At 41.9% G+C, this 26,519-nt stretch overlaps 2 protein-coding genes across 2 annotated transcripts; one reads left to right on the forward strand and one right to left on the reverse strand.

The window, feature by feature from the left end:
- Positions 1–1,616: 1,616 nt before the first annotated feature.
- Positions 1,617–13,930, reverse strand: EIF2S1 (eukaryotic translation initiation factor 2 subunit alpha). The gene is made up of 8 exons (XM_077928080.1): positions 13,773–13,930; positions 12,857–13,098; positions 12,540–12,619; positions 7,814–7,965; positions 5,828–5,934; positions 4,795–4,892; positions 4,025–4,168; positions 1,617–2,007 (listed from the first exon to the last, which is right to left on the reverse strand). Exons 2-8 carry the CDS (start codon positions 13,095–13,097, stop codon positions 1,882–1,884), a joined length of 948 nt encoding a protein of 315 aa, XP_077784206.1. The 5' UTR covers position 13,098; positions 13,773–13,930; the 3' UTR covers positions 1,617–1,881.
- A 1,316-nt stretch (positions 13,931–15,246) lies between these two features.
- On the forward strand, positions 15,247–25,428 carry ATP6V1D (ATPase H+ transporting V1 subunit D). The gene is made up of 9 exons (XM_077928082.1): positions 15,247–15,434; positions 18,147–18,264; positions 18,461–18,540; positions 19,467–19,534; positions 20,301–20,345; positions 21,277–21,380; positions 22,289–22,355; positions 23,074–23,152; positions 24,754–25,428. Exons 1-9 carry the CDS (start codon positions 15,394–15,396, stop codon positions 24,893–24,895), a joined length of 744 nt encoding a protein of 247 aa, XP_077784208.1. The 5' UTR covers positions 15,247–15,393; the 3' UTR covers positions 24,896–25,428.
- The last annotated feature ends 1,091 nt before the right edge of the window (positions 25,429–26,519 follow it).

A 26,519-nucleotide genomic window follows, 5' to 3' on the forward strand; every position in this document is an offset into this window, starting at 1 on the left:
AGAGCGGGAAAATACCATTTAGAATCTTTAATACAATTAAAGATTGATATATACTAATTATTTCTAGTGTCTGCTGTGTGGTGGTTTTTAATGAGGTAGTTCTAGCTTTCATATTGCTTTGTGCTGCTTTCAGATCTTAGTATTGAACTTTACTGTACTATTGTGCTTTAATCTTTTTATATTGACTTACTGTATGCCACCAGGAGTTTCAAGTAACCAATATAAAACACACACATTACCATGTACATTATAGCATTCCACACACAAACAAGGTGGAGGCTGAATATTTGAGTGTAGGTAAGAGTTCAAAGCAGAGATCTGATTTTCAGCATTGCTTAACTTGTCATCACAAGCAGCTCCAGATTTAGTAGTAAACATAACCTCATGTCACAGAAGACAGGTAGAAGCCTGTATGCGTGTAAGACTCAACACAGACAGTGATGTCAGGCTCATGAAAACAGACATAGCTGCAGGATCTAATCAGAACCAGGTGTTTGCTCTTTGTCCTGTAGACCACCCACATCAAGAGAGGGAGAAGTGAGAAGTCACCTGTCTGAGATTTCTGTCAGAACTTTTCTGAGGTCCTCAAGATTTCCTTTGGTGGGGAAAAGTTTGCAGCCGTATTTGTATTGTGTGCCATAGGCCTAAGCATTAAATTTATCAGCTACAGGTCTTAATGGTCATCAACACTGGAATACAACCATTTTCGTTTTCTACCATAGGAGCAGAAAAGGCTATTTTCCCCAGTGACATCCCTCCCAGTTGGGATTACTGGGAAATACAAAATTACACGTGAAGGTTCTCAGGATTTCTCTGTTCCACAAAAAGCTGCTGTGAAAATGAAACACGTGATTGTAATCTATGTAGAATTTTTAGGTGTACTGCAACATGTGTGCACTTCTCAATGCTTCCTAAATTGTTCCTATAATACTGAATCTATAATACTGTTGAATCTGCATGTTCACTATCTACATTTCCCCTCTCATGAAATAAGGGAACCCCTACATGACAAATTGGCCTTATACCTTCACTTAAACATCAAATGATTAACTTAAAATGATGGCAGGATTCCTAACACCTCATTCAAATTTGTAAGTTAAGATACCTTCTTTCTGTAGCAACACTTAAACCCAACAGCCGTAAACAGAGTATCTGGGTTTTCTGATGCACGACAATGAACACAGAAGCTTAGACGTGTAGAGTTGGGTCACGTAGTTCAACCACCTGCAATGCAGGAATCACATCACTGATGTTTCTTGGGGCAGTTGTGAGCTAGCCCAAGACACTTTGTTGCATCAGGCAAAGGACAAAATGGTGCCCTCTGCATCTCCCTTCCCCAATTCCACATTCAGAAGCTGACTGGACTGGCAGTTAAATTGACTTGATTTCTATCGCCTTTAGCAGCAAGACCTTTGCCCCATGTGCATTAAAACTCTCTTAAGAATGTGAAAAGAGGAAGAAGAAAAACCTAGACAAATATCCAAGAAATTTATCGAATATTTGCATGAGTACAGTCGGCGGAGGAATACTGGTTTAATTTCCAGAAACCTCACTACCAGACATACTGAATGGTTTCCCATCTTGATTTGTTAGATATGAAGATAGTAAATACAACCTTTAGACAATGCCTGGTTTATTGTGGGGAAGGGAATTACATCTTCAGAGAGAAGCATCTTCCCTTTGAGGAAGTTAAGCAGCACTTTTGAAGCAGATAGCAGATGTTTTCTTGTCTCTTCAAAATTTGGTCTCATCAAAATTCGAAAATATTAAAGTCTTTTCTTGTGGAGTTTTCAATATCAAGACACCTTATCACTCAAAGGTGTTGTCACTGGCTGGTGTTTGTTTGTATAACTGCAACCCTTTTCTTTAATCCCATGCAATTTAGTCTTCAGTTTTTGCTTCCATTTCCTCGGCATCATCATCTCCATCCACTTCAGCATTCTCACGCTCCAATCTTTCCAGCTGTCTTGCAAGCTCAGTCTCATCAGTGTCAGTAACCACCTTGGGCTGAAACGTCACAAATATGATCAACACTTAAGTTATCTTTCAGTGTGACCCAGAAACCAGTTAAACAGATGTGCTTCCATCAAAAAGGCTTCACACACAACTAGAGTGAATGCAGCTTACTTGCCCAAATGTTAAAAACAATGATGTATCAATCTGCTAGATACATTGCCAAAAGGCTGCAAGACCAATGAACAGCAGTAGTTTGTAATAATGTCCTGCAAATGATGCTACTGAAGCTCCATCTCAAACACTTATGTGCAGGCCTGAGTCCTCAAGGAGGTTTCACTACAGCTCAGTTTGCAGCATGCTGCCTGGTTTGCGATTGTAGTCTTAAGATCACCACCCAGTTCCCTGCAGTACCTTTTCCAACTGTTGCCGCTACTAAATAGCTTTTTTGTGTTGTATTTTATTCTGTCAAATTGCTTTGAGACAGTTTATAATAATAAATAATAATGTTTTATACTGGCTGAGCAGGTTAAACCTGGAGATAGTATATGAGATACTACCCAACAACTTAAATGGATTTCTCTCACAAGACATAAAAGTGCTCTACTTCAAATCCAAATCGTACCTGCGATGGAGAATTGTGCTCTGAGAATAGTTTCCCCTGGAATCAGCCTTTGGGCTGAATTCCCAATAGCAGCCAGTTGTGTAGTTTCAATGTTTGCAGAAGACAAGCAGAATTTACTAGTAGGCATTCTACATATACAGTTTCCAGTACAGTGGTACCTCAGGTTACAGATGCTTCAGGTTAAAGACACTTCAGGTTACAGCATCTGCTAACCCAGAAATAGTACCTCGGGTTAAGAACTTTGCTTCAGGATGAGAACAGAAATCGCGCAGTGGCGGCGTGGCAGCAGCGGGAGGCCCCATTAGCTAAAGTGGTGCTTCAGGTTAAGAACAGTTTCAGATTATGAACAGACCTCCAGAACGAATTAAGTTCTTAACCCAAGGTACCACTGTATCTTTCTACTTGAGATAAGAAGAAGTGACATTTCTAATAAATGGAAGGATCAGTATCAATTGTGTGCTGAAAATACGGCTAGTGTTTAATAATCCTTTAGCATATTTTCTGTTAAGATGTCAGCTTCTGCTGCTATGCTAAAGTTAGGAACAAAGGCAACTGCAGTGAAGAAAGCGCACCATACCCCCTGCTGGACAAAATGAGCAACCTGAAAACCTGTCAGCTGCAGAGCCAGTGACTTTACCTTCACATAACCTTTCTTTGCAAACTATTCCCCAGTCCTTACAGACCCATTTAAGCCACTTTTCAGGTCAAGGGAAGGAAAGTGGAAAGATGGGAGAGAAGGATGCTGTAGTGTTCTGACTAATGTATGGCTGACCAAGGTTAAATAAGAGTCCCTAAAGAAAGACACCTCCCCTCAGCACCAAAGTACAGGGTACACAAAAAGATGGTGTTCAGATACGGTATAAGGATATTAACAGTATGGTCCAAGTACTAAAAATAATGGACAAGTAATTTTTTTGGAAGCTCAAGCTACCACAACACACCTTGACCTTGGCCTGATATGGCAACCGGTGCAGATCTCTGGGGTGCTATATGCTGAAAGGGTCTCACTCCTGTCCATAACTATGCCGCAGCATTCTGCACAAACTGGATCAAGGGCAAGCCAAGCCACACAGAGTGCACTGTAGTAATCTACTCTTGAAGTCACCAATTCCAGAACTACTGTGGAGTATTTGTTGTTAAGTTATAATTAGTGTTTGGTCGCTTTTAATTATTGCTATTCTGGTTTTAAAATGTGCATTTTGTTTTGAATCATTATTCTAGTTCAAATGTATTTTAGTTTTATTTCTTAAAGTCTATAAGCCATTTGGAGGCTTTTTTTTTGGTGAAAAGTGACAAGTGAAATAAACACAAGATAGTGGATTGGATGGGAGTATCTTTCTTTCTCCAAAGTTGGGGCCCACAATCCCAAAAATTTGAAGGAGCAGGAAGGTGGTCTTCAGGTTAGCAACCAGCACTGGTTAGGAGAAGAGACTGCAGTATACTTACTTCCATCTGCACATTGAAGACTCCCCTTTTCTCTTCAATCTTTTCTTTGATAACAGCCATGGCTTGGCTAAGGACAGAAAGGCCTTCAGTCCTCTCCAGTGTTGTTGTGGTCATCACATATCGAGGAGGAGCTATCAGATTAATCTACAAAAGGTGTGCAAAAAACAAGCCTACAAGTCTGGAAAAAATATTGTACCACCACAGAGAAAAACGGGATTTCCAGGATGTGTGGAAAATGCTACTTTGATATTACAGTAATGAGTAATGAGCAAAAGAGGACATAACTGTGTCTTGTTTTCCCTTGCAACGATTTTCGCCCCAGTAACAGAAAACGGTTCATAGTAAAAATGCAACAATGTGAAATAAATACAGGCAACAGCTATTTTGCATGTGTTCAAGGTACATGCGCGCTGTTGTCAGACACGGAAGAGGGCGTAACAGGGCGAGCTTACATGCGCCCTGCTGTCGCAAGTGACGATCCGGAATACAACCCCTGCACAAATCGGGAGTTGTCTGTAACATAATAGCCCCAGTAAAATGGGGACATTCCCAAAGTCATAACTAGATTTCCTCTCAAGTAGACTATTCCGAGAGGATTTCTCTCACCTCACCACCCTTCTCCATCACACACACAATTTACATGAGGTCTATTCATGGATGTGTGTGTTAAAACCACAAGCAGGTATCATCCAATGTCACAGCTGATGCAGGATGCTGCAAATTTCTCATATTCATAGTTTTCCAGAACACACATCTTGGCTGTCACTTACTTTGATAGGCATGCTTTCTGTGGAACAGCACAGGCCAGCTCTGAGAGCTTCTTTCACTGCATCAATACCCTCATAGCCATAACAGGCAACTTCAATATCTAAATGGGTCATAATGACAAATTATTTAAAACACAGATAAAATATTATCCAAGAAAGATGGCAGAGATTAAAACCTGTCATTTATTCTATTATTACTCGGCCCTCTGTATTTTAATACCCCTCTCATAAATTTATCTCTAATCAGAACAAGTGCACTGAAACTTCGTAGCTAAGACATGGCTTGTCTGATAGATCAATAGAACACTGTGCACACAGTCCATACAGACTCTTGCAAAGCAATCTTGTTAACAAGATGGCAAACTATGGGCATGACAATACTTCAGTTAGATGGTTCCACAGCTGGCTGAACATCCAAGCCTAATGAGAATGACTTCATGTCAAACTGGGTGCCACAGGGCTCTGTCCTAGTTCCTGCACTGTTCAACATGGTCATAAAAGAGATGCAAAAAAGCCCTTGTGCTTCCCATTTTAACTTGTTTTATTCTTCAGACAGAATTTCCGTGTAGCTCTAGTTTAAGAGCTAGCAGACATGTCAGGATTAGTCTCAACAATCCTGCAACCACTCCCCAGTGATTCATAACATGCAACTAGTATTGCTGCGGTCAAGCCTGATCTTGCATAATAGCATAATTAGCTCTGAGACTGTCATATTCCTTCAAGAAGCTTTAGGGAAGTGCTAAGTTAAAAACATGAAAAGTTAAATGACTAGTTAGATTGCTCAAGTAACTCACAACTATAAACTCTAAAGGCAAGGAATGACAAGCTTCAGGTAGTTTTACAGGAATCCAGTCAAACAGCTTATTTGTGTGATCTCACTCACAACATTTTGTACAACATATGTGCAGAAAATTTGTTGTCAAAGTAGACTCACCAAGCATATCTTTATTCATCCATGTAGGATATTCTTCCATAAGAAGCTCAGTCTAAATTAACAAGCCTCGTTTCTTTAATCAATTCTGTTCTGGGGACTTACCTGCTCGAATTTTGACTGCTTGTGGTGTCAGGCGCCTATTGATATTATCAATTAGCACACGCTTCTCATCTTCTGTCAGATCTAGTCCATCAAGGATTGCAGGATCCCTAGTAAAAAACCCAAAAATGTAAGCCTGCCAGCATTCTTTAAAATGCATTTTAACAGGAGAGAAAGGACCAACACTGAGGCATTTCTCAACACTGATAATGGAAAGCAGGAGGGATTTGCGTGAACATGTTCTCCAGTCTTTCTCCTGCCTATGGTTAAGAAATAGGTACTGGCCTAAATCATTCCAGCTACCATTTGTTTGTAAACACAATTTATAGTACAATACTGTCCAAGCATTATTACAAAATGTAACTTTTTAATATAACTTTAAATATTGTAAACAAAAAGTATGTCTACATTCTCAAGAGAAATTTTTTTATAAAAAAACCCCAAATTACTACTTTATAACAATTGTTTTGTCAACATAAATTTAAACTGTTACATCCTTTAAAAATTGTATTTTATAATATTGTTAATAAGGGTATCACTGTGTACATGCACTTATTATTCTAGTACATTAGTCCATTTTTCAGTGAAACAACTATCTTGTAATCTTTGTTCTCTGACTCTAATGTAGTATACCGTAACTAGTTATATTTTATATTTAATTTATTATAGAAAAGTACTATGTTCTTTATTTCAGAGAATTACCGAACATATTAAATACATCTGAGCTATGCGGTGCTTTTTTTCTAAGATAACGTTTAGGGGTACTCTCATTTTCCTACTCATATTGAAATACTGCCCCTCAATGATGCCAAACTTAGATTCACAAAATGTCTAGGGGTATGCGTACCCTTGTGTGTCCCCCAGAAAAAAAGCACTGCAGCTATGTCAATTTCATCTTCAACAATTGTTACTATGCCCTGTATACATTTTATTAAGGCTAACGGGGAGTTAGATACCATAAAAACAGAATTTTTACAAAAAAACCTCCTTGTACCATAACAGACTTTGAATTTTATACATGTTTCGAAATATAATTCCATACATATGATAACAGCTTGCTATCCCTTATCTAAGCAGTTAAAATCTAACACAAACCTATTTCTAAGTAAACTACTTGCTATTTAAACATACTAATCTCATAGAAGCAGACCTTGTGCATCATTAGTCTTAACTTCATCTGCACATTCTGCTATGGCTGTTAAGTTTGTAGTGTTCTATGGTATCTCAACTGCCTTAATTCAGTTTGCAGGTAGGGGCTCGTGTGACCACATGAATTTGATACAAAACAAATCCATTTCAAATAGATCAGTGAAATGAAGGATTCTTGCAAAGCCTTCTCAGGAACATGTTTTAATATGAAGAATCATTCCATCAATAGCAATAAGCAAGAACAAGAAATGAATGCAGAAAGGTAGTCCTGCAGGTTATTCTGTAGTCTTTAATATTTATTTTCCCGTAAAGGTAAAGGAACCCCTGACCATTAGGTCCAGTCGTGACCAACTCTGGGGTTGGGGCGCTCATTATGCTTTATTGGCCGAGGGAGCCGGCATACAGCTTCCAGGTCATGTGGCCAGCATGACTACGCCACTTCTGGTGAACCAGAGCAGTGCACGGAAACACCATTTACCTTCCCGCTGGAGCGGTACCTATTTATCTACTTGCACTTCGACGTGCTTTCAAACTGCTAGGTTGGCAGGAGCAGGGACTGAGCAACGGGAGCTCACCCTGTCGCGGGGATTCGAACCACTGACCTTCTGATCAGCAAGCCCTAGGCTCTGTGGTTTAACCCACAGCGTCACCCGTGTCCCTCTTATTTCCCCTTAAACCTCATTAAAATCTAAACATTACCAAAAGTAGCTGTATCTGAACTGACATTTGGTGATCAGTCAGGCAAAGAAGGTTTGTTGCATATGACATTTTATAAGAAACTAAACCCACTGAAACGTTTGTGATCAGGGGCAATACAAGCTGGAAAAGTAGTGTACTTACGACACTGCATGCTTGAAAGCATCATATGCACCATATCCAGGCCTTTTATACTTGTCATCAAATACCCAAGCAGTTCTCTGGAACAGGCTCTCCAGCTGTTCATCCTTTGTGTATTCCAAAACCTCAGCAACATGGCGAAGGATGCTGTAAACCTACATACAACAAGGAAAATGTTCAAAAATGCATACAATTACTTCCAATGTGGAGAATAATTCATATGAAAAAATACAAAAGGGTGACAATTGCCTGTGCATTTTGCACATTAAGATACCCTTTCTGAAAGAAACACTGGCCATCTTCACACCTAACACTAAGTCAAACCATGGCTTAACACAAAGATGCTGGCCCCTGGTAAGGAGAACACAAACCACTTTGCTCCGTCCCAGTTCTTTTAGCTCTACATAGCAGCTAACCATGGCCAAGGAGGAATCACAGTATTGTAGAGTTGGAAGGTACCCAGAGGGTCATCTAGTTTAACCCTTTACAATGTAAGAATATCTTTTGATGTATTGTGTCTTTTGGGTTTTTTTTATATATGTATTGTAAGGTATTGATTTGTATTGTTTACTTTTTCTCTTTCTTTTTTACTTCTTTCTGTAATCTTAAACTTTTAATAATTTTTTTTAAAAAAACAACAATGTAAGAATCTCAATTAAAGCATACATGACAGGTGAATATCAAACCATTGCTTAAAAACCTCCACAGAAGTAGAGTCCAATATGGAACGTTTTCTACTGTCAAGCAGGTCTTACTGTCACAAAGATCTCCCTGATGTTTAGTCGGAATCTCCTTTCTTGTAACTTGAATCTGTTGGTTTGTGTCCTACCCTCTGGAGCAGGAGTAAACAAACTTGCTCCATCTTTCATGTGACAGCCCTTTAGATACCTGAAGATGGCTGTATTATCTCCTCTTTTCCAGTCTAAACATACCCAACATCCTCAACCATTCCTCATAAGGCTTGGTTTCAGGACCCTTGGTCATCTTGGTTGCCCTCCTCTGAACATGTTCCAGCTTGAACAAAGTACTATTACTTCCCTTGATCTGGACATTTTACCTCTGTTGATACAGCCTAGAAAAGCACTAGGTTTTTTTTAGCTGCATCACACTGTTGACTCATGCTAAGCTTGTGGTCTACTGAGACCCCCAAATCCTTTTTACCTGGACTACTGGCAAGCCAGGTGTCTCCCATCTTATATTAGTGCAGCTGGTTCTTCCTGCCTAAGTGAAGCAGATTACATTTGTCCCTATTGAAATGTGTTTTGTTTGTTTTGGCCCAGTTCTCCAATCTACTACAGTCATCGTGGATCCTGATTCGGTCCTCTGTGACATTGGCTACCCCTCCCAGTTTGGTGTTACAGTGGTGCCTCGCAAGACGAAATTAATCCGTTCTGTAAGTCTCTTCGTCTTGCGGTTTTTTCGTCTTGCGAAGCACGGCTGTCAGGGCCGCCTCAGGTCCCAGCTCACAAGAGACCAACGCCAAGTCCACTTTATTTACAAAAGTCTTTATTGAAGAACATTGTTTGCTCCACAGCCGAGGCGCGCAGCCCCACGTCTGTTACGCTTAGACCGCTGAAGTCCCCTCTGAATCAGTCCCGCCTCTACACCAGTTTAAGAGGCTTGTGCTGGTCCACCTCTTCCTGTCCTTTCTTTTCCGCAGGGTCTTTCTGCCCCCCTGGGTTCCTTCCCTCCTGGATTCCCCTGACGCTGAATCCCCAGACGCCTGCTCCCCCCTCCTCCGTGCTTTGGGACCAGGCTCCTCCTCCGGGCTCTCCGCATTTCCGCGCGCCTCCACATTTGAACTTGGCGCGCGTTCGCTACCTCTGACCTTCCTCTTGACAGTTACACTACTCTCTGTACTACTCTCCGCCCCCTCCGGCAGGACGTCTTGCCCCGATCTCCTTCCCCTCTCTGCTTCCTGCTCTGCTTCGTCTGTCACACTGGGAACTCCACCCTCTTCACTCCGTTCCGGCGGGGAAGCCGGCCCCGATCTCCAACTCCCACTCGGGGTTCCCCTGCTGCTCCCCTGCTCCTGACTAGTCCCCCCTGTGGCTCCCCTTGGCCTGACCAGGGGCGCCCCCTTTTGGGAATCCTCTGATTCACTTGAAAGACTCATGGAAACCCTCAAGTCATTGTCATCCTCCTCCTCCTCGTTCCGGGATTCTTCCCCCTCGCTCTCAGTCTCCTCCCTCATCTGTGCCTCTCCCCCTGAACCCCTGACAACGGCTATTAGCGGCTTAGCGGCTTTAAGAAAAAGGAAACAAACTCGCAAGAATTCGCGAAGCAAGCCCATAGGGAAATTCGTCTTGCGGAACGACTCAAAAAATGGAAAACCCTTTCGTCTAGCGAGTTTTTCGTTTTGCGAGGCATTCGTCTTGCGGGGCACCACTGTACCAGCAAATTTGATGAGCGTCCCCTCAATACCCTCATTCAAGTCATTTATAAAGATGCTGAACAACAATGGGCCCAGGAAAGAACCCTACAGCACCCCACCTGTAACTTTTTTTTGACAATATGAACCATTATTGATCACTCGTTGGGTTTGGTCAGTCAACCAGTTACAAATCCATCTAATAGTTATCTCAGCTAAGTCAGATGCTGGTATAAGCGCTGCACTATGCTAAAAATATCAAGGAGCAGCAAGGAGGGTGCAAGCTCCTTTCTGGAATGTTTGTGTGGTCCCAGTAAGTTATAGTTTGGCTTACTGTGGTATGTGAACAAGGCCACTAAACATTTCCCCCCCTAAAAAATGTTTAAATAAAAATCTGTGTAGTGTATCCCAGGGGCACAAAACCTCCAGCCTAGAAGGGATCCTGAGGCTTCCCATCTGGTCCTCTCCTCTTTGGCCCTGTTCCTTCCCTTGTGCTGCCTAAAGGAAGAAGTGGGGAAAGCAGCAAATTACAGGTGCTGGAAGTCCAATCTGCTTTGGCCCCCTGGTGTGTGAGAGAGTGAAAGAGAGGTAGAGGCTCTTTTGCCCTTTGTTCCATCCCAATTTGGATTAGGATCCTCCATCCTTGTTACTGGCACTGTCCCACAAGGATCAATTTAAAACTTTTTGGGCAATGCAAACTGCAGATGTGGGGGATCCAACTGAGACTCAAGTGCAAAACCACTTACAAATGCTCATCGTGGTGCAGAAACCATTCAACAGTAGGAAAAGGTTGCACAGAAGAACATGCTACCACACTCACCCAACAACTATAAAGCTGCATCATATTATCACACTACACTGAAATTTTGCTAGCTTCTTTAATATTCTTCATGAAATTCTGAAATGGAGCCAGTACTCTCTTACTTTTATAGTCATGCTGTAGATTGCACATTGAACTGCAACTTGCATTTGCATGCTATTTAAAAACAAATGTGTCCAACAAATATCAGTGTTGTTCGTGCAAATCAACACATCAACTTTATGGCTCTCCCTTCTATTTCTTTATATATCAAATTCTGGATTGAGGTGTCACCAGTATGTTGATGACATGCAGTTCTATTTCTCCATTAACATTTGAATCAGGAGAGGCTGTGAAATTTTGGACTGGTGTCTGGATGCAGTGGTGGACTGGATGAACTCTGTTTAAATCCTGGGAAGATGGAGGCTCTTTGGGTGGGTGACTCCCATATTCAGGAAATTGGCAAGTTACCTGTTCTAGATTATTATTATTTATTAATTTTGTATACCGCTCTTCATCTGAATTTCACAGGGCAGTTCACAACATAAAAATACAAAATGAGAACACAAAAAACAAAATAATAAAGCAAGTCAATAACTCCCCTCCCACAAACACATTTAAAAGCCCATGGAATGATTAATCAACCAACAGCCTGGTTATTAGAGAAATGCTTTTGTCTGGTGCCTGACAAGAATGAGAAACTGAGCCTTTATAATCAGTCCGGTGGAATGTCTTACCAATGGAGATTCAACAGGCACCTTCTGGCCAACTTCTAAATGCCTGCTGAAAACTTATCTATTCCTCCAGACCTATGAAGATAATTAAGAGTATATCCCCCACAATGGTCTATGGATGTTGGTTTTCAACTTCTTTTTTCTTTTAACTTGTTTTTAACTTTTTCTGATGTCACTGTCAGGTTTTATATTTTTATATTGTAACCTCTTGTGGTATATTTTTATGATACAATGGTATATAACTTTTTTAAATAACTAAGATGAAACAGACAAAAGTTAACACAAAATCACTTTCATGCAGGTAAATTGAGAGGCATTTTCAGTAATACAGAACAATATATATCACATTTCTTCTCAATGCTCTTGTTCATTTAAATCAGGCTTAGAAAAGTTATTGCAAGTCCTAAACACTCTAAACAATTATTAACACTATTGCATAAACTGTCATTGCAGGGGTGGGGAACCTGTGACCCTGCAGATCAGGGTTGGCTACATAGTGCCCACACAGTATAGCTGACTACAACTCCCATCACCACTGGCAACTAGCTGTGGCTGATGGGAGTTCAGCAACATCTGGAGGATGTACCCTGGCTACCCTTGCTCCAGATGACAGATTCCTAACTCCTCATCTGCATGGGCAATGACTAGGGATGATGAGAGCTGCACTCCAACATCTGGAGGGCCACAGGTTCCCCACCTGCATCATGAAGCAAAATAACTCAAGGTATATTTTTTCAAACATAAGAATATCATGTACACAGTTACCAGTAGAATTTACACCCATTCTATAAAAGTACTATAATAACCAATAATATGGTAACTTACTGTTTTTGATTTGGTGAATTTGTCTTCACATTTTATTGCCTCTTCTGGAGAGACTCTTCTCTTTGACAAGTCAATATAACCTAATTAATACAAAACAAAATATCTCAAAACAGTGAGGATTCAACACAACTTCTAAACTCATAAAAATGCCACTTCTATCTACTTAAGGCAGTAGAAAACACTTCTTGTTTCAGGAAGAAAAGTTTTAGAAACCCACTTTACTTTTCTATATAGAAGCCAGCTACAGGTAGGCTATGACAGAATGCATTAGACTGCATACTCAGAATTTGAAATAACACTCTAGAATTTTATCTTACCTTTCTCTTTATCCACCCTTATGACAACAACACATTCATTTCTTCCAATTCGAATGAGTTTGTTTATAGAACGGATACGTCTTCTGGACAACTCACTGAGCAGAATCATGCCCTCGATATTGTTGTATTCCAGTAGGCTAACATAGGCTCCCATTTCTGCAATGGAGCGGACGTTGACCATGACCACATCTTCAACTTCTGGAAATTTATGCTGGTAAAACCTACAACTTAGTCCAGGCATCCTGCAAAATTATATCGAGAGACAATTTATTCATTTGTAACAGCCCAAACCGAATCATGATACAGCGAACAGTAACATCTGTTCTGGTACCGGAAAAAATTCCCATTTTCCTGCAACTGGCAGAAAAAAAGGAAAACATACCAGACACGCATGTTTGCAGAACGCTGCTTAGAAACCTCCTTGTCACTCTCTGTGTTCTGGGCCGACATTATGGTCGCCGCAACAACTACATCGCTATGAAACCCTCTCGTTTTTCTCCGTCCAGTTTCCCCCCGGACGGTTATTGCCTAGTTCTCCCCCCGAAACACCAAACGTGGGGGCTGTGTGTGTGACAAAGCGCAACTTAAAGAGAGGCGTCGCGGCCGTGTGAGGAGGGGACGGGGGTCCTTTTGTGACATAACCCGCACCTCACCGAGGGAGGCCTGTGTCCCAAGAGAAGCGCGGCCGGGAAGCCGATGCCTCACGTCGGAAGAGGCCCCGCGGTCCCCTCGCGCGGCAGCCGAGGAACAGGATGGGGAGGCTCCGTCTCGGCCTGCCAGGCGCGCCCCGCGAGTTTCCCGCATGGCGGAGGACACCCACCCACCCCCTCGCCGCGGCCGGGCGTCGGTCACAGAGCGGCCCTCTTCTTGCTCGTAGGCCGCCCCGGAGCGGCCGGCCCTCCGGCCGCTTGCTCACCTGTCTCTTCCACAGGCCGCGCTCTCTGCGCTCCGGGCTGGAGTCTCGGCCGACTGCTCGTATCCGCCTCTGGTCACAGCGTGTACCCCGCCTCAAAATGCGCAGCCGCCATCCCGCCTCTTCCGGAAGCATTTTCGGGAAAAGTAGCCGGAAGCATTTCTACCCAGCTGCTCCCATAAGTCTTTGGTTGCCCTGATAGACGGGAGGGCGGGAAGGAAAGGCTCGCGCGACACGACCGCCAAGCCTTATTAGCGCCTCCCGCCCACAGCGGACTTGCTTCTCTGCAGAGATAGAAAAGGATAGAATGATCACAACGGCTATTTGTATTGGGAAGACGAGGCGGAATGCAAGGATTTCTCAGGTTGCAGTCAGACTTGTACATTTACCATACAGATAGGTAGCCGTGTTGGTCTGCCATAGTCAAAACAAAAAAAATTCCTTCCAGTAGCACCTTAAAGACCAACTAAGTTCTTGGTATGAGCTTTCGTGTGCATGCACACTTCAGATACCTCAGGTATTCTTCAGGTATCTGAAGAAGTGTGCATGCACACGAAAGCTCATACCAAGAACTAACTTAGTTGGTCTTTAAGGTGCTACTGGAAGGAATTTTGTTTTGTTTTGACATTTACCATAGTTAGAGGTGGAGCTGAGGTTCGTTTGGCCTTCCAATCCGCGCCCCCCGCCGCCAAAAAAAGAAATTGCATGCAAGGGTGCTGCGTATTTAAATATTTCAAAACTTAAAAGAAAGCAAATAAATCTTATTTTACACAAGCTCTCCCTGCTGACCCGTAATATTGGACCCTGTTTTATTTGAATCCTCTGAATCTTTTGCTTTTATACTGTTGCTTTAATGGGTTTAAGTTGTACTCTTGTTTTAATGGATCTTGACTTGTTTCCAGTGCCTTAAAAAAAAATACTTAAAAGCGGGGGAGGGGGGGGAATCGAAATTTTGCGCACGAAATAAGATCCGGTTGTGAAACTGCAGCGACTCCTGTTACTGGTAATATCGCAGTGGCTGATGTGCAGTGGCACACTGTGCAGCCACGGTTAAGCTCAGCTCGTGGAGGTCTCCGCACAGCTCTCTCTCTCTCTCTTCTGCCCCAGAATACCAAATAAATAAATAAGGAATTTGGACCGCCTGTGTGAGCCTAAGGTACAACAACAAAGGCAAAGGATAAATGGATTGTATCATTAAAAATCCAAGGGATGGAGCAGCGCCACAATGGGGAATTAGAGCATGTGGCGGATTTCCACTTCTGCTGGATCCGTTTCTCTGCGACGTACAGCCGGCGAGTCCTCCGCAGTTGCACTTATCTCGGAAGTCAGGGCTTTGGACCATAGAGTTTTTGCCAATGCTCTCCTGTCTAGCATTCTGGCTCTATGCCTTTTCACGCGGCGCCCGCCGGGCTACGCGCCCAGACGAGCCGAGGAGGAGGAGGTGCCTCCTCGGTGACGGGCGGCGTGGAGGGCGGGGCTTCGTGGTTGGAAGCGGAACTGGAGGCCGCGGTGCCCTTGGTAACCAAGAGGAGTCACGTGACAGGAGCCGGAGCCCAGCTGAGAGAAGGAAGCGAAGGAGCCAGCGGCGTCTCGCGAGCAATCTCCGCCGACCACCCCGGGCAAGATGTCAGGCAAAGACAGGATCGAGGTTTTCCCTTCGCGGATGTGAGTGGCGCTTCCTGGTCCTTTCGGGGCCTCCCTTGGGCGGTGGGGAGCCCCGGTCAGTTCCTTCCCTGCGGCCCCACAGCCGGACACTGTGCGCTGGGGGGTGTTGAGCTCTCAAACTCAAGCTGCCACGGATCAGCCACAAACACCCTTTAGCCGCCTTCACGGGGGTGCATTTTCTCACCCTTGTACCTTGTAATTCTCAAAGGAAGGGTGCGATCCGTTTTCATAGGCCTTAAGAGCCCAATAGAATGGTAGTTATTTTGGATTGCTTCAATTCGCGTTGAATTTGGAGAGCGCTTTGGGGTGCAGAATTTGATACTCAACAAATTCTGTTTCGAATCCCATAACTATCACCAATGTATTGATTGGCGTTGGTTAAGCTTACAAGGGGTTGTGGGAGGAATGCGTTGGAATAAAAAGGTGATGTTATTACCTGTCATATAAGAGTCTCTCCCCCCCCCCCCCCCATTCAGACAAGTCAGACTTGTAGGCTTAAAAAATGGGGAAGTGAAATGTGAGTTGTTTCCAGGTCAAAATAGCAAATGCTTTGTCATTTGGTCAGATGTCTTTGACAACTATGGAACAAGGTTGTCATTTTATCGGACTATGCAATGCTTGAAATGTCTCCTATTATTATTAATATGTTTGTATTAGAGACACTTTTTACTAGTCAGAGGATGGTAGGAAGGGGCAGTACTAAAATATGGGGAAAAAGAGGAAAGTGAAGCCTCAAAATGATGCTCAAAAGTAGAAAGCTTATTCTAGTACATAAGATTGCAACCTTAGTAATTTCAAAATAGAAACTTATTAATAACAAACAACTGTGTTCAGCTTTCAAACTGAATTTTGAGAGGGAGAACTGAGTTTCCTTATGAGCACTCATATTTTGAAGGCTGTAAGTCTTCTGTTTCTTTTAAGTGCCATAAAATTAATTGTACTTCTAGTGCCTAGCTTGGCAGTTTCTCATTTTCACACATTTCCATACTGTTGTGTTAACTTGGAAGTCCCACTGATTTCAGTGGAATTTTCTCTAGGCAGGTATGCATTAAATTTCACCCTTTCAGTACAATCATATGCAGAGTTTTTATGATGAGTATAGATTCCTGCTCCTTACATAGATCAGCCATATTTCCAGTATGTTTGCTGAATCTGGCATGGCATTCTTGATAGTAAACAGAGGCATGTTTAGTATCCACACACAGTTTTGCTGAATCTTGTTCCAACTAGTAAATGAGTTAGTCTGACATAGAGAGGCAGTGGTGCAAGCCAGTCAGTGCAGGAATACGGACACCAGACCTTCCCTTCATTTAAAGAAGTTCCAGTTCTCTTCCTCAAGTTGTTTTCCAGCTTAGGCGGTTCCTGGGAGACATATTATAAACTCTCTAAGGAATTGCCATGAAATCTCCTTATTCAATATTTCTAGTACTGCCCAAAATTAGTTTGTTCTTATGTTTCCAATTACTTTTCCTTGGAGATCATGGGAATCATGGGTGGACACAGCAATTACTGAACAGGCAAAAACCATTGAATTCAGGCAAATCCATAGAGTGAGCACAGACCGTTGTTTACTGTGTGGCAGCTGCTTGCTACCATTCTTTGAGATAATTGCAAGCATGTAGAAAGCAAGTTGTGTCTAGCCGTTAGGTGAAGCCAATGTTATTGCTTCTTGCTACGATTATAAAAGTGAGGCAAGGGCCTGCAGTGGTTGTCTCGTTATGTGCCAGTTTTCAAATATCCACCATTTGTCATAGGATTGCCTCTGTCCATGCTGCTGTTCATACATTACCAGGTAGCTCCCTTTTCTAACCTGGAACTTCATATTGAGAAAAGTAGTATGTGATGTGATTTGGTTTGTGTTGAATGGTAGAAGAGACAGCTCATAATGCAAAACAAATTATTGAGTTTCCAGTAAGGAACTTAGCTTATGATATGGTTTCGATATTTCTAAAAGTGAAAATTCGGACACAAAGATTGCTGATCTTCTTTTGGCAGAGTGAACGAATTCTAAAGTTCTCTTGTCAGCACTTCCATAGCAGCCTCCCCATAAATCTGGAGTTTGTCATCTTTGTTTATTTGGTATGGGGATGCAAACGTGTTTAGAATTGCAGCCTAAAGGTTATAAGCTTATTTCTTCTCCTTCTTCTCCTTCGGCAATCACTCATAGCCAAGTAAGATTGTCTTCCATGAACACAGTCTTAACAGTGAGTCCATAAGTGACTGTGGAGGCCAGTTCTGGATCCACAAGTCCTTCTACAGTGGAGACATAGGTTTCCAGGCAGGAGTTGATCGTGGTGAGGGTTTGCCAAGCATGCCTTCCTCTTAGCTCGTTTCTCCCTTTCGTCCTGAGTTCGAGCATCTTCAAAGTCCATGACACCTTTGGTAAAGGCTGTTCTCCAATTGGACACTCGTAGGCCAGTGTTCCCCAGTTGTTGGTGTTTATACTACATTTTTTAAAGATTTGCCTTGAGAGATTCTTTAAACCTCTTTTATGATGTACCCTTCAGCGCACAGTAGGTATTATTACAGAGTAAACAAGCATAGGATTAGACTGTCAGACATGTGTTGTAAGTGTATGTTCAAGTTATGTGAGCCAAATAATATTTCCTCTTGTTTTTAGGAATGTGCCTTTTCAGGAACAATCTTCTCTTTCTCCCAGATCATCTCCAGTGACAAGATCAAAAGTATTTATCACTTTTTTGAATTTGACAGGGCTCAGACCATCATGAAGGCCCGTTTGAAAGGAGCCCAGACAGGTCGCAACCTTTTGAAGAAGAAATCTGATGCTCTGACTATGAGATTCCGGCAGATTCTTAAAAAAATTATTGAGGTAGGGTGTTTTAATGTACTGAATTTACCTGTGAAATAAAGCTAAAGAATTTCCAATGTACGAACCATTATAATAGCAGGAATGAGTTTTGCTCTTTTTAAAACAAGAACAAAACAGGCCCATTCCAGACTTAACTCTCAATTGTAACCTGTATATTGGTTTCAGAAAATGTCCTTTTTTTGGGTTGTGTTTGCAGACAAAGATGTTGATGGGTGAGGTGATGAGAGAAGCAGCCTTTTCTCTTGCTGAGGCAAAGTTCACAGCTGGAGACTTCAGGTAAACCACACAAATGGGTGTAGTTGAGGGAACTTCTGTGTGAGACATTTGGCCTTCCTCAAGAGGTGAACCATTCCTTTCTGTTTATGGGGGAGATTGGGAGGAAAATGAAAATTCTGCAGCAGATCCTTTAAGAGGAAAAGGTAGAAAGCAAAGCCCATAGGAAATTAAATATATTTCCAGAGTGTCTGCAAAGATAAACGAGCAGAAGAAAAATATGAGGGCAGGAAATAACACTAAAGTTGTGATAGACTCCACAGTGTTCTAAATATTACTACCTACCTTCATATTTTAGCTTCTTCTAGTTGACAAATGACTCCTTGAGTTTCTGTGACTTTGTGTTCCAGTAGCAGTCATTGATTACTCTTTAAAACAAATTACCACTGCATTGCCCACAGCGCATCAGAGCATGTTTTGAAGACTGATCAGCATGGTTTGCTGTGGTCACTGCTTTGAACATTATAAAAATGGCAGTTCACTAATCATGATTTCAGAAACGTTTTAGGAATAAATTGTAGGAATGTTTTAAAATGCAACGTCCCATTTCACAGGCATAAAACATTTCTGTTATCACATTTATGAATCAGAAAAACAGCAGTGCATTTTTATTGGCTCAAGAGCTGGAACCTTTAATTCAGCTTAGTACTGTATTTGGGGGAAAAACAGAACCTCTAGTACTTTTCTGCTTTATAGGATACCATGATGTTGTGTTATGTATACACTGTCCTGGGATTAAGCCTCACAAGTGAGACTTGCTCTGAGAAAACATACATGGAATTGTGCAGCAGGTGCTAGGACCAGGTTTTACATTTCTATGTATGCTGCTGTGTTCGCATTAAACATACTTCATGAAAACTAAGAAAATATACTGGCAATTGCTTCCTCAAATCCGTTGAATACGTACTGATAGATATTTGTTTCTGCAGTACAACTGTGATTCAGAATGTGAACAAAGCTCAGGTCAAGATCAGAGCTAAGAAAGACAATGTAGCAGGTGTGTATCTTTATGCTGTGCATGATATAATTATTTTAAATTCTATTTATTTAATTATTTAAGTCATGGAGAAACTACCACATTGTTCAGTGCGGCTTATAGTAGAATCAAATAGTTGGAGTGGACTTTGAAGGTTATCGAGGTCCAATTCCTGTTCAATGCAGAATCTGATAGATTGCTATCCAGCCACTCTTTAAATGCCTCCAGCACTGGAGAGCCCACCACTTCCCAAGGCTGTCTGTGATACTGTTGAAACAGGAGGAAGCTTCTCAAGTTTATCCAAAATGTGCTTCTCCGCCATTTTCACTTGTTTGTTCTAGATTTGGAGCAATAGATAATAACTGTTCTATATTCTGTGACAGCCCTTCATATATTTGAAGCCTGTCATGTCTCCCCTTAAATACTTTTTCTGAAGCCTAAATATACCCAGCTCTTTCAGCTGTTGCTCATAGGATGGTTTCCTGACTTTTCACACTACTGCTGGCCCTGCTCTGGGCGCACTTCAGTCTGTCAGTGTTTTTATTAAAATGTGGCTCATTTTATAAACTGAGCTTCAGAGGATGTGTTCTGCTTCATTTATGCCATCATTTCTCATGACATCTGAACTTGGAAACTGTGATTTAAGTGCTCCCTATAAACCAGAATCAAATTGGCTTTAGGTCCCAAAGGGTGTGGTCATGAGCGTTATGAGAAGAAGATGGCAGCCAGAATAGAAATTAGGAAGTGGAATTCATTAATTGCACAAACTGCTGTGTATCTTTTACAGGTGTGACCCTGCCAGTTTTTGAACATTACCAAGAAGGAGGAGACAGTAAGAAGTGATTTTTTCCTTTCCTTTCCTTTTCTTTTCCTTATCTCAAGAGGTTTTGATGTGATCTTAGCTTTAATATGCCATGTTTGAGACCCTTGAAAACTGTGTCTTCTGTAACTGGCCAGTAGTATAATATAATAGCAATGGTTATGTGGACTATTTACAGCTTCTCTGTAAATGTTTAGGGGAGAATTTAACATTGCACTCTTCTGATCATTCTGTCAAGTGCAAGTATTTCTGCTTGCCTGATGAAACAATCCCCCCTCTCTGCATCTGTGTGCTGTTCTGAGGGTTTTCCCTGCCTTCCATGACAGACTTTTTTTGCGGGGGGGGGGGGGGGGAGTCCCTTTACACTAGCAGGAGCCCTTGCACCGACTTCTGCTAGCACTCTGGTACTAGCCCTCAATTTTTTAAAAATCAAGGGTTGCTTTTATATACTGGAGGAGAGGTTAACACGTGAAAGACCACATGGTGTCTTTTAAAATGCAATCCTGAGCTTTGGGATGTTACAGAAACTCATGCTGTTTACTTTAGTAGGGTCAAGATTGTATTCTTTGGGCAATATCACTTGTGCGATGGAACTTCCCCTTCCTTTTGTAGTCCTACCTCCACCCCACTCCCAAATTTGTTCTGGAGGGTTCTCCAACCCTCTGGATCAGACTTTTGAGGGTACAGGGATTGGAGAGGAAGGGGAAATTCTACCACGCTGGTGGAAACCCATGCTGCAAGTGTCCTCCTGACACCATCAGATATATCCCTTTACAACTATTTGCATTTTCCATATTAGAAGTGGAAGCTGAGATGAGTGGCTTTGCAGCTGTCTCATGCTTGGAACCATCCTCCACCCTATAGTAAATATTCTGATGGTTTAGTTTTCTGTTTGGTGGTTGATTTTTTGTTGCTGCTAAATGTTCTGGATGAATTCTTTCAGGTTATGAGCTGACTGGTTTAGCCAGAGGTGGGGAGCAGCTGGCCAAACTGAAAAGGAACTATGCCAAAGCAGTAGAACTCCTTGTGGAATTGGCCTCTCTGCAGGTAGGTGGAGAAAGAAAACTATTAAAAGGACCTCTGGTATGGCTGTATATATAATAATTCTTTGTGAGGTCTTTTTAAAGTATCTGCTTCCTTTTCTAATTGATCATCCGTAGTTGTTTCTAAGATATACTTTGAGGACAATAGGAACTGCATATTGTGCTCTGACCTGAAGTCGGGGGTGCATGGTGGTGGCCAGGGAGTGGTTTTGGGGTAGGTGTAGCTATATGACTTTTGTTTAAGGGAAAATTAGATTGCAGCCTTTGGACTTGGCTTCCAAAACACTGATGAGCTGACAGTTGCACAGAATCCCACCTTGTTGCAATAAGTTTGTGCTATTCTCTCAACTTCTTTGAAAGGAGCACACAGCTGGGTCTTTTTGTTGAGTTGCTGAATCTGAATTATCAGCCTGGTAGAACTTTGTGTGCTCACTTTTGTGTGCGCTTGTGGATGTACACATTGTACAATAGCCCCTTCCCTTTGCCACTAACAGTATATAGGCTATAGTTTGCTGTGCAAGAATTAGCAACACACCCCGTTTTCCACCTTACAAATTAACACTAGAATGAGGGTAAATCAGCACTAGGAGTGCGGGCAGCCTGTTTCTATTTTGCCATCTCCTAATAGTAGGCTGGTGCAAAAACAAAACAAAACAAAACACAAAAACAACTGCTAGTAAGTTTGGAAGACTGAGCTGTCAATAAATACTCTATTTAGGGAAACTTGTATGTGAAATACCAAGTGAGTGACCAAGCCTGCATGATGCCAGATCAATTTATCTTTCTTAGCAATAAAAGTCCCATATATTTGCTGACATGTCTCTGCTCAGGGTTGAGGTACAAAGAGCTAGTGCATCATGCTTTTTTCGCACAAATATCTTATTTCCTGCTCATTCTTTTCCCTTTCTATAGACTTCGTTTGTTACACTAGATGAAGCCATCAAGATAACCAATAGGCGTGTGAATGCTATTGAGCATGGTGAGTCAAAGTTAACTTAAGTTAGCCTCGTTCAGCCTGATACCTTCCAGATGTTTTGGACTACAACTTTTGGGGATGATGGGAGTTGTAGTCCAAAACATCAGTGTGTTCTAACTATGGTGAATGAGCTGGTTTGCATAACAGGGCGAGCAATATGTGGGCTCTCAGATTGCAGCTGCTTTGCTCCTCCTCAGTCCATTTGGCTTAGGGTCTCTTCTGAACCAGGTCCAAATGGAGAGCATAACCAAAAAATACTGCCCACCATAAATTGGGTAGTAAATGAAGCTTCCTAATATGCATCCTAATACCATGATGTGATTCAGAGCTGTGCTGATGGATGGTTTTTCCAAGGCCCCATCTCATAGTATTATCTTGGAAGAGGTCAGAATCTAGAAGAACCATCTCCCTAAGATGACCCTTTCCCCCCACAACCACTATGTTTGTGGCCCCTGGAACACCACATCACTGTGAAGTCTTTTTCCTTTTGCTCTGTCACACTCTGGGCATCCTGTGTAGTGCTTAAATTACTGTGCCATACAACGAACTATGCATCTAACTCAGGGGTTGACAACCTGGGCACCCCTTGGCAGGAGATCAGACTATACACATATCTATGTATGTTCAAAAACATAGATGGCAATCACCAGAATAACTTTTGCGTGGCTGCCCTCCTTGTATTTATAGAATCATACTTACTAATAGCAATTTCTTTTTATAGTGATTATTCCCAGGATTGAACGTACACTCTCTTATATCATAACTGAGTTGGATGAGCGAGAGCGAGAGGAGTTTTACAGGTGAGTGAATTGGCCATCCAAAAATAGGAAATTATGAATCTGGAAAATATTGTTGGTATTGTGCAGATGTTAAGTGTGGGGTAAGAAAAATATGTCTAAGACCTTCAGCCTAAGTCATTATGCCAGTCTGGTTATTCAGAGCTTGGAGTTGCTTCAGGAAAGTTTGCTTTAGCAGGAGGCTCTGCTGATTATTGTTGTTGTAGACCACTTCAAAAACACTTGTTGGGAAGAGGTTTATAAACCCTTAAATGAAGAACATTTGTATATTTTTTTAAAGTACATATATTTTCTCCTGAGCACTTACTTTTGAGTATCCTCAGGAACAGAATTATGTGGAGAAATAAAAATGTAAACTGAGTTGCATATGGGTATAGCCAATGGCTGCTGACACCATTTTCCAGAATCACAGTTGCACTTTTTTTGCCCTCTGTGATCTTAGGAATCGCTGCTAAGCACTGTGAGTGGAATCAAAATAGCTGCCCTGGGATGGAGTCTTTTGAGCCCACAAATGCCTCTGTTAACCAGAGAGGAGGGGATTTTTGCACACTCAACGTTTTTCCTGCAGCTCCACCACCAGTTTTCATCCTCATTTTGTAAGGTCTCCCAATTCTGTGGAGTCTATTGGGGTGGGAACCTGCAGTGAGGAAGAGTTAGCAAAAATGGCCTCCCCCTTCTTGGATTCCACTCTGTACGAGTGTGCAACCTAGTTCATACTGATCCCCCCCCCCAACAGTCCTGGCTAACCTGATGTCCTCCAGATATTTTAGACTACATCTCCTATCAACCCACAGGCAGGTTGGCTGGGACTAATGGAAGTTGTACTCCAAAAGATCTGGAGGACACCAGGTAGTTCCTTTTCTTACCCCTGCTCTAAGCAATAACCTCACTTTTTCTAGGAAGACATTCAATTTTTAAATAATTGTGCCAAAAGAAAGCAGGTGTTTAGGGCTGCAAACAACTTTCAAACCTACAATGGAAAGTACACCTCCACCTCCAAATGTTGGTACATTTTGCCCTTAAATTTTCAGGTAAGTTCCACCGAATTGATGGCCCATTACTGTCAACTATTTGAAACAAAATTAAAAAAAAATTCCTTCCAGTAGCACCTTAGAGACCAGCTAAGTATGTTATTGGTATGAGCTTTCGTGTGCATGCACACTTATCTGAAGAAGTGTGCATGCACACGAAAGCTCATACCAATAACAAATCTTTTGTTTTGACTACGGCAGACCAACACGGCTACCTGCCTGTAACTGTCAACTATTTCTCATTGGAATAGAATACAAATGTATATTAACTTATGTTTACCAAAGCCTTCAAGTGCGGTGTGTCAAATGGAACAATTTATCATCTAAGGGGTGGTACACTGGGACTGCGACACCCACACATAAGTTTCCTCTCCTTCTGGTGCGTGGGAAAGCACTCAGTGCACCAAGCCATTGCAGGGGATGAGAAGCCCTAGCTTTTCCCCAAACTTTGTGAAATTGGAAATAAAATCCCGATAATGGCTGTGTCACATTTCGGGGTGGGGTGTGGAATGTAGGAATGACCTGCTATCTGCACACCAGCTTTACAATAATTTGCACTATTTTTCTCTGTAGATTAAAGAAGATCCAGGAGAAGAAGAAGATACTGAAAGAAAAGAACGAAAAACTGAAAGAGTTGCAGAGGGCTGCTGGACAGCTGCACGAGCCTGCTAATTTGCTTGCGGAGGAAAAGGATGAGGATCTTCTCTTTGAATAGCTGTGGATATCTGTTACAATGCAGGACTCAGAACAGTGAGTTTGAGATACAGTTCTGGACACATTGTGATGCTTTTGTGGCTCTTCATTTGGTGTATTAGCCTGTGCTATCCAGTCTGGATTTCTTCCAGGATTTTTTTCTGTTGTGGAAAATAGCTGGTTTGTCCATTGAACACATGCATGAAGCAGAAACATTTCCAGTTCTACATATCTCCATTTAATTTAGTTGGCAGAGAAGTATTGCCACTTCTGCTTCTGCTGTTCTCTCAGCTGTACTTAACTTCATTTTCCCCACATACTGCCAAATTCTTGTGAGCAAAGTTCCTTGTTTTGACCTGCTTTGTGTTCACAAGTGACAGCAACTGTAATAACTTATTAAATGAACAGGCTTTTTTCTCCAAAACGCAATTTAAAAAAAAATCTGTGTGATCTCATTGTATCTTTTTGTTTCTAAAAGAAGGAATGGTTTCCATTTTATGTTGTATTTGCCAACTCATCTGTGCTGTAAAATCAGTAAAGGAACCTGTGTCTAAACTTGTGTCATTTTTTGTAAAACATCTATTAAATCTTCAAACCAGGTAGGTGGGAACTAGTTGAGTGAACAGGATTTCTCTTTTGCATCTGAACAACTATTCTATAGTTACTTGAACTCTGAAGCAGCTGAAAAAGGCATCCTCTTGTCAAAATCTTCCTTACTCAGTGCATGCTTACTTGTCCTGTCCTGCAATTTGACAGAAAGCTGGCCCTAACAAGCAGGCTGAAAAACATTTTATAATATCATGCCAATGTTAGGATCATCCTACATACACTGTCATGTGATAGACAACAATCCCATGACTGCAAACATGGAGCAGGAATCCTAACAGCCATATGGTAAGTAATCCTATACAGTACAAGGCTATTGTTCTTAATGGAATAGGAGTTGAACATAGTGTTTTTGCCCTTGGGCTGTTATCAGAAAAGGAGCAACCATTTCCCTATGCAACTGGTGTGTTTATATGGGCTGCCATAGGTGGCACCAGCCTCTCTCTACTCCATAGGGGTTTATAGTTTCCTCAGTGCTGCCTACCTAACACAGCTATGGTTGTGTCCTGTGCTGCATGCATTTAGCATTCATAGTCTTCTGAATTAAGAATGTGGGAAGTTCTTGGGAGTAGATGTGGTTTAGCTCCTGAAGGATGCCTGGATAGGGATTCCCCAAAAGATGTAACCAAACTTTTAACTTGATTCTAGCAAGTGTCTGGAAGCACCTAATGATTTGAGACAGACATGACTACTCATAAAGTTCCACACCAGCAAAGAATTGATCCACTTAGTGAACAGTTAAGGAAATCACTATCCCAGCACTTAAAGCAGCAACTAATGGTGACCTAACATAACTTAGAACAGTTCCACTCTTGAAATAAGCTTGTAATAATGGTTAAACTGGTAAGTCTACAATTTTAGAAGTGTAAGGCAACATTAGTATTGGTTTACTGAAGCAAGAATGAGTCACTGGAGTTAAACTTTCAATTTACCTTGTACATCATACTTCGCTTTGCCTTCAAACATAGCCAAACAGCACCCAGCAGGACTGAAATCCCCCCATCAGCTTGATAAGACACTAGGCATGGGTTGGGAGAAAT

Source organism: Podarcis muralis, chromosome 1 (assembly GCF_964188315.1).
Source record: "Podarcis muralis chromosome 1, rPodMur119.hap1.1, whole genome shotgun sequence".
Classification (NCBI taxonomy): Eukaryota; Metazoa; Chordata; class Lepidosauria; order Squamata; family Lacertidae; genus Podarcis; species Podarcis muralis.